General features: G+C 50.6%; 1 protein-coding gene across 1 annotated transcript; it reads right to left on the bottom strand.

Annotated features, from left to right (window-relative positions):
- Window positions 1-63: 63 nt before the first annotated feature.
- Window positions 64-15,823, bottom strand: LOC122369863 (jmjC domain-containing histone demethylation protein 1-like). Its single transcript, XM_043344954.1, has 15 exons — window positions 15,564-15,823; window positions 11,896-12,037; window positions 10,875-11,000; window positions 10,225-10,397; window positions 9,034-9,234; window positions 8,686-8,839; window positions 8,056-8,171; window positions 7,300-7,491; window positions 6,854-7,030; window positions 6,007-6,166; window positions 5,515-5,636; window positions 5,081-5,245; window positions 4,332-4,655; window positions 2,824-2,985; window positions 64-1,776 (listed from the first exon to the last, which is right to left on the bottom strand). The coding sequence occupies exons 1-15, from the start codon at window positions 15,639-15,641 to the stop codon at window positions 805-807; spliced, it is 3,264 nt and encodes a 1,087-aa protein (XP_043200889.1). The 5' UTR covers window positions 15,642-15,823; the 3' UTR covers window positions 64-804.
- Window positions 15,824-16,035: the final 212 nt, after the last annotated feature.

Below are 16,035 nucleotides of genomic sequence, written 5' to 3'. Positions count from 1 at the left end.
TGTCTGGAGTTGCTCGTGCATTCGTCCAAGTGATCTTTCTTACATACGGTGCCGAACAACAGGTCCGCTGAACAAAAGTGTATTGACCTCTTGGAGTTCTCTTGGAGATGTTTAACCATTGAACACGCAGAGAAGAATGACGACTTCTGAGTCATCCTACGTCACAACTAGGTATCGTAAATTAAACTGAAGTCTTTGTTGAATTACACCGAGCACAGCTTGGGCATAAGGGGGTTGAACTTAAACTTCAACTATTTCCTTCTTTCGCACCTCATCCACATCGTACCACACATCAGGATAAAACAGCGCGGCAAAATACAAACGTCTCAACATGAGCCATAGCCAGTGGGACGTTTGCAAGGGATGAACATTCGCATTCAATGCTTCCAAATACCATACGTTCTTTGCTACACTTGGCATTCAATAGACAAAACAATTCAAACAATAATCTCCAAAAAGGGTTTTGCGCTTCACATTGGAAAGACCACTAGACCACAGCTACACACATAGAAAGTAGCAGAATGTCACCATTATGCTGTTGGCACTTGGCTGTGCCACTTGCAGCAGGAATGACAGCCGACACCCACAAGGTGAGGCAGCGATCGACCAGTTCAGCCGCTCACAACAGTAGTCTGTACAACGCACCGCGCAAAACGCAACACGATCGAGATCAAAATCAGCACGAAACACCGCGTTCACTCATGTCCATGCACGATTCACCGCGCGACTTTGTTCGGCTCTGCCGCATTAATTCAAACCTGCAGCTCGACTCCGGTCCTCTCGGTGAGCTGGCGCGCTGCGGCTTCAAACTTGCAGCTCGACCCCGGTCTGCTCGCTGAACTGACGCGCCGCCTCGGCAGAGATGGCCGGGCAGTGCCGCGCGGTGACCGAGCGCAGTTTGGCGCAGCGGCGCAGCAGTGGCAGCACCTCGGCCGTCAGCGCGCGGCAGCCGCTGATGTCCAGCCGTTCCAGTGGCGGCGCGTCCGGCCCGGCGAGCGCCTCCAGGCCGGCGTCTGCGAGCCGCAGGCAGCCGCTCACGTCGAGCTCCGTCAGCTCTGGCAGGCGCTGCGCCAGCTCGCGGCAGCCGGCGTCGCTGACATCCGTGCCGGCCACGCTGAGCCGCCGCAGGCGCCGCAGCCGACTGCTGGCGTCCGTACAGCCGGGCCGGGCCTCCGACGGCGGCGACAGCAGCTCGCGCAGCCGCGCGTCCGTCAGGCCCTCGCAGTGCGCCAGGTCGAGCGTGTGCAGCAGCGCGCAGCAGGGAGTGCGCAGCGCGGCCACCGTGGCGAACGGCAGTCCCTGCAGGCGCAGGTGGCGCAGGTGGCCGAGCCGTCCGACCAGCCAGGCCAGCTGGTCGCCGCCCAGCTGCGCCCAGCTCAGCTCCAGCTCGGCCGGCTGACGGCGCATGATGAACACCAGCTCGTGCTCGCCGATGCGCCGGTGGGCGGCCGACAGCTGCTGCCACAGCCGGCGGTCCAGCGCCGCAGAGCTCCAGGCGCGGCAGACCAGTAGGCAGGCGGCCCGGTCGGCCGGCCCCAGCCGCTGGAACACGGCCACCAGCGCCTCCCTGTGCAGCGCCGGCTCGGCAGCTGCGGCCGGCTGCGGTGGCGACAGCGGCCGGACCGGGTACAGCGGCCGCCGCAGCTGGCGCCGGCTGCGCGCCTGCACGTACTCGCTGAGGTTGCGCAGTGTGGGGATGCGCGTGCCGCCGTCCTTCTCGGGGTGGACGAGCGCCGGCGCCGGCGGCTCGGCTGGCTCTGCCGGCCCGGCGGACACCTACAGCAGCGAGGGGGGCTGCTGGCACCACACCGAGACCCGGGCGACCGTCAGCGGCACCGCCCGGCGCAACGCGGCTCTGCACCGACACCGGCCGGCGCTCCGGGCCAGCGCGGAGGACCAGGCGACCGCGCCAACATACCGGACTCGGACCGGCAGCGTACAGAGCCGAGTTACGCCAGACGCTGGATATGCGGACACCAAAATATACTGACGCATCTTACCTAGGCATTACGCACGTTTTAAGCTCTGATTAAAATATGAATATTAACTAGCACGACTAAAAAGCATCAATTAAGATACTTTTTCTGACACGTACTTTGCTGTCGCATCAATGTCATTTGTCATAGATGTGATGTCATGTCATGTGATGTCATAGGTGTCATGATGACATAGCCATGACAATGTCATAGACATTGTCATGGCTAAAAACCGGGTGGCTTGATATACATCAATTAATTCTTAATCCCGGCATAACATGCCCAATCAAAACTGTAGTGTGAACGTTCTTGAAACGTCGTATAAGCAGCATTGCAAAAATGTTGTGCAATTACTTAATTTTGAACAATAAAGCCAGCTTCCTAAATTTGCAGCAATCATTCATCTCCATGAACATCATATACCTACTATACATATGTGAAAATGGTTTTTCATTTATACAGCTTAATTATGCACGGCGGTGTAGCCTCAGGACCCAAGCAAGAACGCAAAATGTTGGGTGACGATGAAACACCCCTTCGATCTGGCCTTGATTTAGCTCTGTCCTTGTTTATCTTTGGTATAATTCAGATGCTATTCACCTTACGCCTGTGCTGGCCATGCGTCCACCATGAATTCCAAGGAGCCAAGAGAAAGCCGCATAGATCGATGATGTAGCTGCACAAGAAAATAACTGTGGATGCTGATTTGGTGCTGATTTGTCTTGAGCCACTGCCATGAGTTACTGGTGTTTGACAACTGCTGCAGTGGCCGGCCCCAGTTCACTCTGACCCGTGTGTGGTGTATGACGTGTGGGTGTGTGGCTGTGCGCGCCCCCGTCGGACTGACCTGGCCGGGGTCGGGCGGCGGCGCGCCCTCGGGGCTGAGCTCGGGCCGCTGCCGCTCGTCCACGGAATCCAGAGAGAGCGGCGCCGTCAGCGGCTCCTGGGGCTCCAGGGTGGGCGGCGCCGGCGAGTCGGCGCCCGAGGCGCGCTCTGCCCCCTCCGCCGTCTGGGGGACAGGTATGTACAGGACAGTCAGAGGAGAGACAGTGGTCAGAGGTCACGGAGTCGGCGCCCGATGCGCGCTCCGCCGCCTCCGCCGTCTGGGGAACAGGCACAAAGCAGTCAGAGGTGAGAGGTCACAGAGCCGGCCCCCAAGGCGCGCTCCGCCACCTTTTCCGTCTGGGCCAGGCGGAGATGACACGTCATAGTTCAGAGTCGGCCTTCAGCCTCCACCGTGTGGGCTAGAGCAGCACACAACTCGACAGTCTCCAGAGAAAACTGAGAGTGAAAACACTTCCACTACACTGCCTGGAATTATGAAAAAGATTGGCACATGCTTGGAATCATAACAAAATCACTTGCACGTACATTAAATCATGCATCTACATTTATGAAATATTGGTATATTTTGGCAGAATATCTTCTTTGATACATGTTTCATTGTAGACCAAGGAGTTGTGAGCTTTAGCAAGCTTTCGGTTGGTTCTTTCTATAGTGCGAATCAGTTTTTTGGTACCAGACGGAAGACCCAAACAGCCCCCAAACAGCACATGAACCAAGAACACCACACAACACTCACCAGAAAACATCTCACAGAAAACACAGACATCATCAAAACAGAACACAACAAATATAGACTCTTCATTGCTGAAGCCTTACTCATTAGACAGCACACACCAACACTCAACAAACAGGTCAACTCATGTGTCACACTAGGCCTGTGGCGCTAATCCGGACGTCAAGAACGATGTGTCCGTGTGATTAGCCTTGTATGTGACTATTCTAGTCACCCGTACTTTGCGCGATTTCCTTCTTAGGTGATAGGTATTTTTGTGTATATGTCTAAAAGAAGTGGTCTTACCCCTATTCACGAGACATTTTGTCATGTATTATGTAAAACAACTGCATCTGGTACTGTGTTTTTCGATTCGTGAACGACTTGTTTGATAATGGTTTAGAGACAATAAACCGAAACGTCACTTATTTTTAACGATTTTAACGATTGTGTGACTCATTAATGAGCAATTTTGGACAACTAATATTTGGTCTTCCGTCTGGTACCAAAAAACTGATTCGCACTATAGAAAGAACCAACCGAAAGCTTGCTAAAGCTCACAACTCCTTGGTCTACAATGAAACATGTATCAACTTTATGAAATACTATATTCTTCGTCCCCTTAGCCGGCCCAACAGCCGGCCCCTCCCTCTCTCTCTCTCCTCTCCTGCTCTGAGCTGCGCCTCTCACGGGGATCGCCCCCACCAGGCCTGCCTCACCTCTCTTATCCTCTGACCTGCGCCTCTCCGGGGATGAGCCCTCACCAGGCCCCTCTCCCCTTTCCTCCCCTCTCTCACCTGCGCCTCCGCCGGGGAGGCCGGCTGCGGCTCCTCCTTCTTGGGCTCTGCCTTGACGGCCGGCAGGGTGTTCTCGGCGCCAGGCGGCACCCAGAGACGCTCCTGCGCCGAGACCACCTGCGAGGCCGGGACGCCCACCGGCTCGTCCGAGCGCGCCTTCTTCGGTCGGCCCGGCGGACGGCCCGGCTTGCGTTTGACGCCGGGCGGCAGCAGCGCCGGCGGCAGCACGGGCGGCGCCTCCTCCAGGCCCATGTCGACACACTCTGGGCACGTCCAGCAGTTGGGCAGCGCCGACAGCACGCGGCCCTCCGTCTCCGTGTTCAGCTGGGGGCGGCCGGGGAGGGTAAAGGATGAGACAGGAGCAGCTATTACTGCAGTACTGTGACGGATACATCACATCAAAAACACATGACACAGCAGCTATCAGTACGAACGACACAGCCCCTCGTCTATCGTCCTCCTCCAACCTCCACCATTAACCGCCCACCGTCTCAGCTCTCTATCATCCGCCCCTACATGTCCAGTCTGTCTTAAAAGTACCTCGCAAAGTGACGGTGGATCCAGCGAGCCTGACTGAGGAAGGGCCTGCTAAATTTGGGTCACCGAAGCAATTGACATCCTCGTCCATTCCCTTGGTCAATTGGTCGGTAATTTTCAAATTAAAGCAGGCCCTTTCTCGGTCAGGCTTGATGGATCCACCGTCACTTTGCGCGGTACTTTTAAGACAGACTATCCAGCTATCCACCCACCTGGCGGGTGGTGCAGGCGATGTGCGCGATTCGGAAGCAGCTCCTGCACTCGTACAGTGTGCTCTTCTGTTCGGGACGGTTACGTTTTCCGGCCACGGGGGAGAGTGGTCGACCCCAGCCGGTGAGGGAGCAGTAGCAGCACACCGCAGTCACCGGCAGCTGCGGCTGTGGGCGGTATATCGGGGTCAGGTGACGGCTCGACAGGTCGCATACACAAACGACATGTCACAGCACGATACCACAGACGACAGCAATCGCGTGTAACAACCCATAACTCGGTGAATTAAATGTGTGTCGGCTGGTCATCAGAATATGTCGTTCCTCGTCAGCTAGCTGCGTGACGGGCCCTGGCTAAAGAATTTCTAACAACAGCTAGGAGCCACCTGCCCCTGCTCTAATTCAATATTGCCACCGTAGCCGGTGGCCCAACGTACCTTTTGACAGACGCGCCGCTTGCAAGACTGTTTGATGATGCCCGGTCCTCCAAACTTGGGCATATCTCTGCAGCAGGCGCACTCCCGGCACTCATCCCGGGTGCATCCCTCGCACTCTTTACCTGAAGAGCAGAGGATCGGGAAGGTTAGCCTTGAGACTCCCGAATGGCCCGGCAGCGAAGCGCAAGGTCTCAGGAGAAAGGACGAAACTTGAACTATAAGAAATAGTGCACGAAAAAAAAACTTACCAAGTCTAAGCATACCATTATCGAAAATGTCCTTTACTCGAAAACACAAAGCTGTTCTTAAAAGTGTGCCCAACTCGTAATAATGTGAACGGTTTTCAATCGTAACTAACATCAACATACATCACTAAGTTATCATACACAGCGACAAATCAGCAATGCAGACACAATCGACGACCTCGCCACATAGCTGTCGAACTCCGTCCCATCACTGAACAGACATCACCCAGAGGCGCCCATGACTCACAGCGCACACGGCGGCGCCGGTCTCCCTTCTTGGTCTTCAGCAGAGGCTTCTTGGTGATGGGTGTGCCGCGCGGCCCTCGGGGACCCTTCTTGGGCGAGGCGTCCGGGTCAAACTCCTCCTCGGCCGTCTTCACGTAGCCCTGCAGCATCAGCCGCAGCTCCTGGGCGGAGAAGGGAGGGCGAGGTCAGCCAGGATGGTCTACTGAACGCAGGCGGCCGATATCAGTGTGATCGGCGCTGGCAGAAAGCAGCCTACACTTGCAAAAATATAATGAGGTCACTCTGAATAGAAAAGCTGTGTAAATGCTCAAAAGCCTAGAGCACAAAACAGCATTGTCATACAATCGAATAAAAATGCAGGTACGCATTACGTGAATTCCAAGCATCCGTAAAACGACTTAGTCTCGACTCCCATTCAGGCCTAATCGTGGCCGCCGAAGAGCGCCCTACACTAATCAGACCTGAGCGGGGCTCGACAGAGTGCTTACCTAACTGAAGTGCCCTCAGCGGTGCTGGGCTCTCGTTACAGGGAAAAAAAAGCTCCTATAATTTATCCGACGCGATGTTTCTAAACACACCGCTGGCGCCACCTAGCACGCATACAAAAACACTGATCCCGCTGCTTGCCGACGAAATCCTACACCCTAGCTGCCCCTGTAAGTTTTCATAAATGTTTAACCACTGTCCACTACCCATATACTGTAATGCATTCAGAGGCCTGTGCACCACCAGAAGAGTCTATGACTGCCACTCCCCCATATGAGTCCAGTCCAGACTCCTCCATATGCCCAGAGCCGCGGTCTTCCCCGCACTCCCCGGGCACTCCTGTGTACCCCGCCGCCCCTTACCTGTCCGTTGTCGGGCCACTGCAGCGCCGGCCGGCCGGTGACGGCCAGTTTCGGACAGTCGAACCGGTGCTGTTCCACCAGCTGACGCACGTCGCCGATCAGACCGATGGGGTCGCGGATCAGCTCGGGCACGCACTTACGGGACGCCGGCTGACTGTGCAGGTACAGCACGATCGCCTGGGGACAGAGAACGTCCGGGGGAGGTTAGGGAAGGCCGAGGATTAGCGGAGTCAGTTACACCGGAGGTGGGTATTTTGGCGAGGTAGTGATGCAGGCAAAGTAGTAAGTGTTCACACACTTAGGGACCGAGACGATGACGAAGACTGAAACACCAAAAGATAGCAATGTAGCCAAAAAGCACAATGGATAAATGTTATACTGTGCTGAAGTCCCGCGGCCCAGCCCGTGCCCACGCTCACTCTCAGCCCTCCCTCTCCTTCCCTGACCTTGAGTCCGTGCAGCTCGAAGGGCGTCAGGTGGACGTGCGGCGGTGCCGGTTTATGCGGCGACGGCGCCGGCTCGGCCAGCTCGTCCAGGCCCAGTACCAGGTGAGAGCGGCCCAGCAGACAGTGCACGTACCGCTCCAGCACGTACCAGAGCATCTCCGTGAAGAACGGGTACCGGTACTTCTGCTGCACCTGAGAGCGCAGAGCGGACGACAGCCCGTTAGCGTCGTGACACGACGGTCACCGCGGAAATGAGTGACGAGCGGAAAGCAGCTGACGGTCTAGCGTCTGTGTGCCATGGGTTCGGCAGCAAACATTACGTAAAAAGCAGCAACAAGCGCAAAGCCGAATGATCTTTTGAAGTCAACAGTGAACAGGTAGACTAGCAAGCCAACAATTGTTGCCGGACAAAGATAGGTGTCCAAGTACGAGTGCATACACCAATTAACGGCCAGATATTCTGATGGTCCTTACCAATACCTACAAAACACAAGAAGTCGCGTAAAATATGCTCCCGCACAACCTGGCAACTTTCATCCCGTCACAACAAATCGTTTGAAGCATGCATGCAGGTCGACAAAGGAATTTCAAATCGGGTCTATAAGCCCTCTCCACACTAGTCAAATCTCTTCTACTTCACGATCGAAACAAAAAATATCGGCAGCCGGGAGCTTTCAAAGCTCCGCAGAGCAGAGCACAAAAGCAAACACAAACTAAATGGAAAACAAACCCGCGCCGGGCATCGCGAGCACTTACCCTAGTCGCGTCCTCCACTCTGGCGATCTTGAGTTGTTTTTCCACGGCGAAACTGTGCAGGAAGTTTCCGCCGAACACCAGAGAGTCGGCCGGCGTATAGACGGCATGAATCCAGCCTGTGGCCGGCCGGGGAGCGCGGAGGTGACCAGGTCAGTGGACGTCTCACGGGACACGGAAATGGACGCGCACCGCGCCGCGGGTATACTGGCACTTTTGACACTTAACTGGTGCTTTCGGGGATCGATTTCATCGACATTTCAGAAAAGAGAAACAGTGGTTGATAGTGTGAGGTTGATAGATTTAGTTGGTCAGAGTGTGAAGTAAGATAACAAACTCCATCGAAGGAACAGCTGTTGCTCGGTAAATTCCCATTGTCTCATTTGTTAAAGCATGTAGTAATCGAGACCCACATCAAAAGCATAACAGTTTTCCTACTGTATAACCGTCCCTGTTTTCCTCCTGCAGCTGGTGAGCCGCACCAGTCCTTCCTCCCTGCCTTTTCCTCCAGCACCCCTCCAATAAACACGACTCACAACCCCACGCGGACCGCTTTCCCTCTGACGCCATCCGCCAGCACCTCTCCCCAGCTCCGTCCGTTCCCATCACCTCCAGCACCGGTTGCTCCCTCACCGGTGGGGATGAAGAAGGTGTCCCCCGGCCTCAGCTCGATCCTGCCGCACCGCTCCACCGTGTCGCCGAAGAAGACGTCGCCCTGCTTGCCGGAGAGCACCCAGTCCTCGTACAGCTGCACGTTCTGGTCCGTCGGCGGGATCAGCCAGAAAATCTGCCGACGGACGTCAGGGCACAGTGTGAGATACGAGATACGCATCATCCATGGACACACACATTTTTTTAAGCACATTTAATCCGCAACAAAGTTTTACAGGAAGACGAATGCTGAAGCAAAGCTGACAAATACATACGGCAATACTATGAAACCTTAGAGATTAACTATAACCCAGCAATCGTTTCACGGACCTTGCCGCCCTTGAGGACGTGGTACCACACGGATGTGCCGCCGAAGTCGATGTGGAAGTCGGTGTAGCAGCCGTTGACGGACATGAGGCAGTACTTTTGCACCTTGGGGTACATCATGTCGTCCAGCACGTTGGTGGACTCGGTCTGCAGCTCCTTGAGGTGGCGCGGCCACACGCGGTCCACCCAGTCAATCTGCCTCACCTGCGAACAGACGGCGACGGAGAAACGTACTGGATGAGCCGAGAGGGCATTCCTGCCCTGCATACCTATCTAATTAAAATGAAATTAAACATGTGCTAACGTCAGACTGAATGCAATTATTGATCAACATCTAGCAGTACTTCAATTATTGGGACCGCGTAAAGCCAGGCAAAAAAAAAAAAAAAAAAAACAGCGAAAAATATAGAACAGCATGAATCATGGCCGTGCCTTTTCAAATCACTCTCAGTCCTGTGACCATATTAAGCACCTGGGTCGGACTGATCCGGTTTCAGGTTGCAATATATGCCAATTTATGGGCTCCATCGAACCATGAACAGACGGACGGACGGAGCGGGAGGGGTAGTGGCCGGGGCAGTGTAAGAGACGCGGCGCCGGGCCGGCCGGCGGCAGTCGCTCGGCAGCGGCACAAGTCAGCCGCTCACTGGGGCGTGCACAGCGCGCACCACTGGCCACTCACAAGTTACGGCCGCCGGAGGAGAGCTTTCCGATAACCGGGCCTTATTTAGTGCCCAGTGCCGCTCCTAACGTCACCGGAACGCCGCCCGTAATCTGGAGAGACCCGGGGCTTCGCCGAAAACCGGCCGTGAGCCACTACAAACTGCGCGAGGGCGGGGACGGCGGCCGACCCGGCGCTCTGAGAGCGGGGCGGCGGGCGACCGGATGGCGCCGCGCGGCGAGAAATGTGACGCCCAGAGCCATCCACAGTCACAATACGTCACGGAGCGACGGTAAGGTACCGTTCGGAGTCGTCCGAACGTCACAATAGGTCAAATGGCGCTGGAAACATATCACCCAGCGTCATCCAGACGTCATAGTCCGTCACGGGATGTCGGTAACACACAAAACCAACTAATATAAGCGCAATAAAATACTGACAGCAGCCGTTATAGAGGCGGGCGGCAGACTCCGAGGCGTCAGTAACGGCGTCGTTAGGGGCGCCGTGCGTTTTAAGCGATCGGGACTACGTACCACGGTAGGCGCTTCGACCAGTCTGTCGAGCTTGGTGTGACTGAACTCGAGGCTGATGACGTTCAGCAGACGATCCTTGTCGGGGTTCTCAAAGTACTGCTGCCACTCCTTCATCGTCATCTCCATGTTCTTCTGGGTACGCACGTCCATGACGTCCAGCATCCGGCGAGAGCCTGGCGGATATGGGGAGCGCGTATCAGACACGTCCGTGGGGACACTGGATCGACGGCGTGAGGCATGTAGTGTCACGGGGATCATCCATTGTTCGCGGTCAGGCGAAAAGTGTACCGAGGCGGGCCTCGAAAAGATGTAGACAGGTGAAGAAATAAAAATGAAAATAATAGGTAGCAAAAGCAATGCGTCGTGTGCTTATGAGTAAACATACAGGCATTGCAAATACCAACCACTGACCAACGCCCCCCCCCCCACTGATGGTCAGGCGGGCGTACCCCCCCCCCCCCCCACCCACCCCCCAATACCCCCTCACTGACTGACAGCTAGGCGGACGCCCCCTCCCTCCACTAACCACCAGGCGCCGACGGCCAGGCGGACGTCCCCTCCACCTAGTGACCGAAATCCCCGCCCCAAAGGACACTAACCGACGGCCAGGCGGACGTCCGACCGAAATCCCCGCCCCAAAGGACACTAACCGACGGCCAGGCGGACGTCGTTGATGGTGAAGGTGGACGGCGGCACGTTGATGCCCAGACCCTCGGTGGAGTGGAACACCAGCGGCGTGGAGAAGCCGTTCGCCTGCACCCAGGCCAGGTCAAACTCTGAAACGGCAGGCCATAGAATTAAAGGGGCTGGAAACGGCGGAGCCGCTCGACGACAGTGAGGCACCCTGAAATGGCATTTACAGTTAGCAATGGCAAACGCTGCTAAAAACCGAAAAAAGTAATTATGTTGAGAGAAAGGTAGGCAAGGTAGTCAGTGCCGTTAGTGCAAACTACAAACTGTATTTTTACACAGAACAGCAGGCTGATTTCCGCCAACACATCGCCGGAAGACATTCAATTTCAGACGGCAATTCGATTCTGCATAATGACCCGTCCGATTTAAATAATGATGCTGAACGAATCCTAGTCTTCAATATCCAGTGCGGCAAAAACACAATCCCAGGCCAAACAACTAAGGCACAGCTTAAAAGGGTAGCAGCACAATACCCCGAGTCAGACGAATATGCCCTGCTCGAATATGGCCTTTGTCGAGCTGCACGTAAAGCAAGTTAGGTACCGGCAGTAAATGTAAATTGTAAATAGACTGCATCAACACCAGAGTTACACAAGATTTATTACAGCTACATTCGGAGTTTTGTGTAAATTCCATGGTCTACTACCAGCAGAAAAATATAAAGTCTGGGTATGCCATTTTGATTCCTTATTTATTTTTATTTTCAATTTCGAATACGATTACAATGCCCCGATACTCCAATTAATGAATAATAGCAATATTATTCTTTAAAAAAACACTATTTCATCTACAATTTGAAAAGTGTCTTGTATTCTATATGTAAATAGATACAGACAGGTAGCTGCCGCTGGTAACTGGTAAGTAGGTACTATTTTTCTTGACCAAAACAATGACAGACCATCAAGGAAAACAGGAATACCGATTAACCGACGGATAGTCACACTTATTCCTACAAGGAACAATTGAATAATAACTCACCTTCGCCTTTCATTTCTTTGACAAAGCATTGTGGAAAATTGTCGCTGACCATTTTCTCGTCAATATCGAATAGCCGATGTCCCTCCAGCTCCTCTTCAGCCAAATTCCAGTCATCGGTGTAGATCTTACGATCCTTCTCACGCTGAAAGCACACAACGAGTAATCAGGCATTCAAAGTAACTGTTGACAAGTCGAGAAAATGCTTAACCCTCGCTGACACCAAGTTGACACCTTCATCGATAAGACATCTGCTCGACATGTTACTCCAGCATAGTCCCTTCGCAGCCGGATCAGTTGTTTGTTGTTTGTTGGGTTCTGGGCGCCCTGACACTGGGGTATTATGCGCCCAGGCAGTGGGATTATGTGCGCGTCTCCAACGAGTTACGCAGGTATGTCTGGGCTCACCACGGCCGGCGGAAGACCGTCCACCGTGAAATGCCGCATCAGAATCGGACTGCTTGGACGCGACCTGATTGATGATGGCTATTTAACAGACTTTTACCCATTTTACGGTACAAAGAACTCCAAAACTGCTCTGAAAAATGACACCAATATTTTTCGACATCATTTTAGAAAATGAAGGGAAAATATTGGATACTAGGCAAATAAAATTTGTCAGAATTTTTAGTGAGCACAGCACAACACTATTAGAAATAAGATAAGGATTTACCCATATGACCATTAAGTTGTACAATATCCTGTTTATTGCACATAAATGATACACCATTTACCATTACATGGTGCATGCTAGGTGCAGCAGCTGCATAAATCAATAGAAATGAAAGTGTGGGGTAATTACTTATTGTCCCTAGTTGATTCTACAAAACATGCTCATTTCTAGGGTGTATGTTTGATAAATAATGTGAAATGGAAACACTGAATAATGGTTCACCTGGAATTGTTTATGTTACAACTGTAAGGCACAAACTTCTATGATGTTCTTTTGATTATTGGCTTTATTTGGTGCATTTTTCTGTATACGTAGGGAACACAGAGTTAATGAGTTGATTTCTCCTGGATAGGACATACCTACTTAATGCATGCCAGTGTGAATTGCTTCTCCCCATGATGCAGGCCTGAACACATTTTCCCTCAGATAGGGTGGCTTAGTATCTATGCTGAGTGCTGACATGCTTTGCAGGTTGCAGTTCAGTCCCTAGCTCTCTGGTTGCTACAGGTTCCACTTCATAGCTTCAATGAACATGAAGTAAAAAAGAAAGCTTTGCAATTAAAAAGCTGAACTGGGTGGGTGCCAGAGTGTGAAGTATATGAGAGATGCAGGCTGCACTAGTTGCTAAAAAACATCAACACCAATCAGCACCAACCACCATATATTATATGATAGAGCCTGCACAAAATGAGGTCTTAAATTGCACCAACAAATTTAGAGGCATTCATTTAGGGGATGAAATGGTAAGGAAAAAGAAGTATTGCCCATAAATGGAAAGGTAAATGGACAAAATCAATGCAAGTTTTTTCCCATGTGTGCTTTCCTCTTAGTATTTGTTATTGACATTCTTCCTCAAATGTGCCATCATCTAAAATTAAAGACAGAATCATTAGCTGCTACATGCTTGGTCTGCATCTCATAAAAGATCCACACTTTGCCACAGATATCATCATGGAGCAAAAGCCCTGCACTAACAGGATCACTCTAACATTGTCATAGGTTGCAATCTGGGATGATAACCTCAAAAAGCTGATTCAGCCTATCAGCAGACTGTCCCAACACATGAGACAATGCCTATGTTTGTCAGGATATCAGGAAAAATGATTCATAGATATAGATATCATTCATAGCTATCACTTCACACAGTGATATCTATATGAAGTGTCAGGAAAAATGATTCACTTCAAGACAAAATATACAGATATCACTTGTTGCACTTTATCATATAAAGGTGAGCAATCAGAAGAATTTGTTATAAGACTCTGAAAAGAGCTGTACGTACTGCAGGTGTTTCGGGACCACAAATACACCAGCCTAGCCCCAACTCAGCCAGCTCGGATGACCTTGATGCCTGGGTAAATGTGAAGATGAAGTACAGTGAAAACAAAAAACATAATCTAACCTGACCTATCCTTGCCTAACCTAATCTTTCAACCCACAAACCTACAACCTACCAGCCCACCATTTGTACTTCATCTACACATATACCAATGACTGATCCCACTTCAACTTTATTGTGGCCTCAACACCAAATTGGCATTCTGGGTGGTAGATTTGCAGTGCGCCAACACCCACAGCTTTTTACTATTCTTCATCTGACTGACTTAATAGCTCAATCTGAGGCACTTTAATCATGTGTTTGCCTGATCTAGATTGAGATGCCTTATTTTGTTACTTATCTTCAGCTTGAGCTGTTTACTCACCTTGTGTATAGATAGGTAATAATGTAATGAGGTATAGATAGGTACCGTAAAACGGGGTGTTAAGGGACAGTTTTGAGGTGTTTTGTTATATAACTCAAGAAGGGTTGGGGATAGAAGCATCAAATTGTCAGCATTTTATGTGGAATTTGGTGCTTTACATGCCTGCTACATAAAAGTTTTAAAACTATATACATGCATGTTATTTTTTATTATTTTTCATCACTGTCCCTTAGCACCCCAATGTGGGGTGTTAAGGGACACCTATATTATTCCAAGAAATGGTCATCAAATGCCCACAATTGGGGTGTCAAAGGGCACACAATTTATTTTTTGATATGTTTTGCATATTCTGTCACAAAACAAGTCAGGTTCATTCACCACTAATGGCCTTTTTAGCCAATTACATGTAATGCAGTTTATGCTTCTGGAAAATGTGCTAATTATAAGGTAAACAGAACCAAAAAGTACCCTTCTGTCATCAACAAACACCCATTTTGAAGCTAGTCACTTGCCATTTTGTTGCCCTCTTTGTATTGGCCTTTTTATGATGACATCACATTTACCTACATCAGTCTTCATTGACCCGTCATTATAAAAGAGTGTGTCAAGGGAGTTTTGAGGTGTTTTGTTATATAACCTAAGATGTGTTAGAGATAAAAGCATGAATTTGCCAGCATTTTATCATTTATGTGGAATTTGGTGTTTTCCATGCCTACTGAAAGAAAACTTTATGAAATTATATTTAGATATTATTTTTATTTTTTCTTCCCTGTCCCTTAGCACCCCACATCCACCTCAAAATATGCATGTGTCCGGAAAAGAGGAAGATGATGATGAATGAATGGGCGGATTTGTATACGTTTTTTTCAGGAAACGCGTAATACATGTGACAATACACCTACGCATTCATTTTCCCTGTACACCTACTAGTTTATGTGGTACACACAGAGTTTTGGAGATTTTGTGAAATTTTGTGAAAATGTAGCATGATTTTAAAAACCATTTTTGAACCAAATTACTTGCATGAAAAACCATGCCATTTTTTCCTTTAGTCAAGAACAAAACAGTGTCAACTACCACTCTCAAGTTTTTATTTAGCTTTCTCAAATTCAATTATTGAATTAGGAACTTAACATGCCTCAAAGTTTTTCCCACACAACTGTCCCTTATCACCCCACTGTCCCTTAACACCCCATTTTACAGTAATAAGGTATGCTGCATATTCATATATTATATCCTTGATGGCCCTATATTACCACTGTGCTGATGTAAAGCATATATATGTAATGACTTACCGTTTTAATTCTCCTCATCTTCCTGCTCTTCTTCGGAGAGTTATCGCTGTCTTCCCCAGAATTAGAATCCCCGGTCATGACCTAAGTCAGTATCTTGCTTGCAGTTAGAAACAAATGGAGTTGTAAATGAAAAATATCAACTATGACTTATACCATCCACAGTGAAGGAGATCAGAATAAATGTGAAAAATACCGTGAACTTCCAGGCAAACTGAAACCACAACACAGAGGCGGCCGCCCTGCGGCATATGTCGACGTATAATGCGCAGAAGTTACAGAAAGGGAGAGACATGACAGCTAATTATTATTCTCTTATATCCTACACTGTGTTTTATGCGATGGAGGGTATTCATAATTTGTTTTCAGCAAGCGCCAAGTATTGTAATTTCGTCTTCTGTATTTCCAAAGAAGATATGGCTAGAAGTAGTGAAATGCTTGACAAATGCAAATTATTTTAACATCGTCGTGAGAA

The sequence above is a fragment of the Amphibalanus amphitrite genome, unplaced genomic scaffold, assembly GCF_019059575.1.
Source record: "Amphibalanus amphitrite isolate SeventyFive unplaced genomic scaffold, NRLGWU_Aamphi_draft 001081F_arrow, whole genome shotgun sequence".
Lineage (NCBI taxonomy): Eukaryota > Metazoa > Arthropoda > Thecostraca > Balanomorpha > Balanidae > Amphibalanus > Amphibalanus amphitrite.
The sequence above is the reverse complement of the archived record's forward strand: the minus strand, read 5'-3'. Positions and strand labels throughout refer to the sequence as shown.

Excerpts from the sequence above, each read along its gene's own strand:
- LOC122369863 (XM_043344954.1), bottom strand. The coding sequence starts at position 15,641 with ATGACCGGGGATTCTAATTCTGGGGAAGACAGCGATAACTCTCCGAAG. Across the intron at positions 7,031-7,299 it reads TCGAGCTGCACGGACTCAAG|GCGATCGTGCTGTACCTGCA; the intron begins GTCAGGGAAGGA and ends CTCTGTCCCCAG. Across the intron at positions 6,167-6,853 it reads AGTGGCCCGACAACGGACAG|GAGCTGCGGCTGATGCTGCA; the intron begins GTAAGGGGCGGC and ends TTCTCCGCCCAG.